The sequence below is a fragment of the Cebus imitator genome, unplaced genomic scaffold, assembly GCF_001604975.1.
Source record: "Cebus imitator isolate Cc_AM_T3 unplaced genomic scaffold, Cebus_imitator-1.0 Scaffold296, whole genome shotgun sequence".
NCBI lineage: Eukaryota > Metazoa > Chordata > Mammalia > Primates > Cebidae > Cebus > Cebus imitator.
The window spans coordinates 1,198,590-1,201,218 of NW_016107611.1; the positions used below are offsets into that span (position 1 = coordinate 1,198,590).

A 2,629-nucleotide genomic window follows, 5' to 3' on the forward strand; every position below is an offset into this window, starting at 1 on the left:
AAAAAAAAAAGGCGGACACGGTGGCTCACGCCTGTAATCCCAGCACTTTGAGAGGCTGAGGTGTGCGGATCACGAAGTCAAGAGTTTGAGACCAGCCTGGCCAATATGGTGAAAAACTCTGTCTCTACTAAAAATAACAAATATTAGCTGGGCATGATGGCAAGTGCCTGTAATCCCAGCTACTCGGGAGGCTGAGGCAGGAGAATCACTTGAATCCAGGAGGCGGAGGTTGCAATGAGCTGAGACTATGCCATTGCACTCCAGCCTGGGTAACAGACCAAGACTCAGTCCTAAAAAAAAAAAAAAAATTCCCAGGCCTCCCGTGGCCCCTTGCCCTTCTCTGAAGGGACCCAGATATCCTACCTGCACTTCCCACCCACCCACTGAGAAGCCCCCTCCTATCGCTACCCACCTAAGCCACCCCATCCTGCTCCTTTTTGAGAATCAAACTCAAACCACACCAACTACTTTTTTTTTTTTTGTATTTTTAGTAGAGACAGGGTTTCACCATGTTGGCCAGGCTGCTCTCGAACTCCCGACCTCAGGTGAATCTCCCACCTCGGCCTCCCAAAGAGTTGTGATTACAGGTGTGAGCCACAGCGCCCGGCCAAATTTTATTTTATTTTTAAAAGATATTTTTAGAGATGGGGCCTCACTATGTTGCCCAGGCTGGTCTTGAACTCCTGGTTCACGTGATCCACCTCCGCCACGCAAAGTTCTGGGATTACAAGCATGAGCCTTCGCTTCCGGCCTCCAAATCCCACCTCTTGAAAACCCACGTGCCAGATCCTCCAGCCCGCCCCCTTTGGAGACACTAGTACCTGCAGTCCCCTCCCCGTTCTCTAGGGCCCGCCCTCTCCTTTCACTCTGGGCGAGGCCGCGCCTATCCCGGCCACATCGGTCCCCGCGGCGCACGGGAGTCTCTCATGGCTGTGGCGTTGGCCCCATGGGGGCGACAGTGGGAAGAGGCCCGCGCCTTTGACCGGACGGTGAGGCTGCTGCAGCGCCTGGAAGAGCAATGCAGCGACCCCCGACTGTCCATGAGTCCCCCTTCGCTTCGGGACCTGCTGCCTCGCATAGCGCAGCTGCTTCAGCAGGTGGCTCAAGCTCGTCGGGCTGCCGGCGGAGGCGACCCCGGGGATCCCGGAGGCTCCGGGAACTTTCTAGTCATCTACCTGGCCAATCTGGAGGCCAAGAGCAGGCAGGTGGCCGAGCTGCTGCCGCCCCGGGGCCGAAGGAGCGCCAACGACGAACTCTTCCGGGAGGGATCCAGACTCAGGTGAGCCTTCGCCCCGGAACAGAGTCCGCAGGGGTGAGGCCCAGGTCTCTCCCTCCCAGCCCTCCTCCCTCAGACCCAGGAATCCAGACTCCAGCCCCTCCTCCCTCAGACCCAGGAGTCCAGGTCCCCAGCACCTCCTCCCTCAGACCCAGGAGTCCAGGCCCCCAGCCCCTCCTCCTTTAGACCCAGGAATCCAGACCCCAGCCCCTCCACCTTTAGACCCTCCTCCTTCAGACCCAGGCCCCAGCCCCTCCTCCCTCAGACCCAGGAGTCCAGGCCCCCAGCCCCTCCTCCCTCAGACCCAGGAGTCCAGGCCCCCAGCCCCTCGTCCCTCAGACCCAGGAGTCTAGGCCCCCAGCCCCTCCTTCCTGAGGGAACCTGGAAAATGAGCTACCCAGTTTTCTCCTTCCTTGGGCTCATATCCCCGGCCCCCATTTTGCTTTTTCCTTGGTCCCCCAGCAGCCCTATTCTGGTTCCCACTATCCCACTATCTCAGAATTCAGGGCCCTCTTGGGGCTGCCTACTTTGAGGATAAAATAAAAGTTAGCTATTACTATTATTCTCTGATTCAAAGTTCTTCAGATGTGTGCAGATTTGCGATCAGAACTTGGCCTGGTCTGGCCAAGTACGGTGGCTCAAACCTGTAATCCCAGCTCTTTGGGAGGCCAAGCTGGGAGGATCCAGCCTCAGAATGTGGGGACCCCATGGGCTCCTAGGTTGAGAACAGGTAGATGGACACAGCTGAAGAAACTGATCCTTAGGCCCCCATCGTGGACTCTGCCTGGACCACCCACTTGGTCTTCAGTTCCTGGGGAACAGGTGGCTCCAGACCCAACCTTGCCTGGAGACCACCCCCCTCTGTTCTGCACTGAGGAAGGAACCTCAGGCTGACACTCAGAGTGACAGGGCAGGCAAGGTTTGGGGCCCAGAACAAGGTCTAGTTCAGTGACCCCATGCCACTTCGTTATGTCAGATATTTTGTAGTGTTTCCTTTTTTTATTTTTATTTTTTGAGACGGAGTTTCGCTCTTGTCGCCCAGGCTGGAGTGCAATGGTGCGATCTTGACTCACTGCAACCTCCACCTCCCCAGTTCAAGCAATTCTCCTGCCTCAGCCTCCCAAGTAACTGGGATTACAGGCATGCACCACCATGCCCAGCTAATTCTGTATTATTAGTAGAGATGGGGTTTCTCCATGTTGGTCAGGCTGGTCTCGAACTCCTGACCTCAGGTGATTCAGCCACCTCAGCCTCCCAAAGTGCTGGGATTACAGGCGTGAGCCACTGTGCCTGGCCGGAGTTTGCATCTTTAAGGAATTGATGTTAATTTTGAAATTAAGTGCCAGTAAGTAG

At 56.2% G+C, this 2,629-nt stretch overlaps 1 protein-coding gene across 2 annotated transcripts in view; it reads left to right on the plus strand.

The window, feature by feature from the left end:
* Positions 1-871: 871 nt before the first annotated feature.
* The window catches only part of CBLC (Cbl proto-oncogene C), a 19,085-nt gene continuing 17,327 nt past the window's right edge, over positions 872-2,629 (plus strand). For both annotated transcript variants that reach the window (XR_001817548.1, XM_017502419.1), the window contains exon 1: positions 872-1,279. Coding sequence is in view for 1 of the 2 variants with exons in the window: in XM_017502419.1 (XP_017357908.1) it covers positions 927-1,279 (353 nt within the window). In the remaining variant the exon portion in view is untranslated. The remainder of the gene's footprint in view (positions 1,280-2,629) is intronic.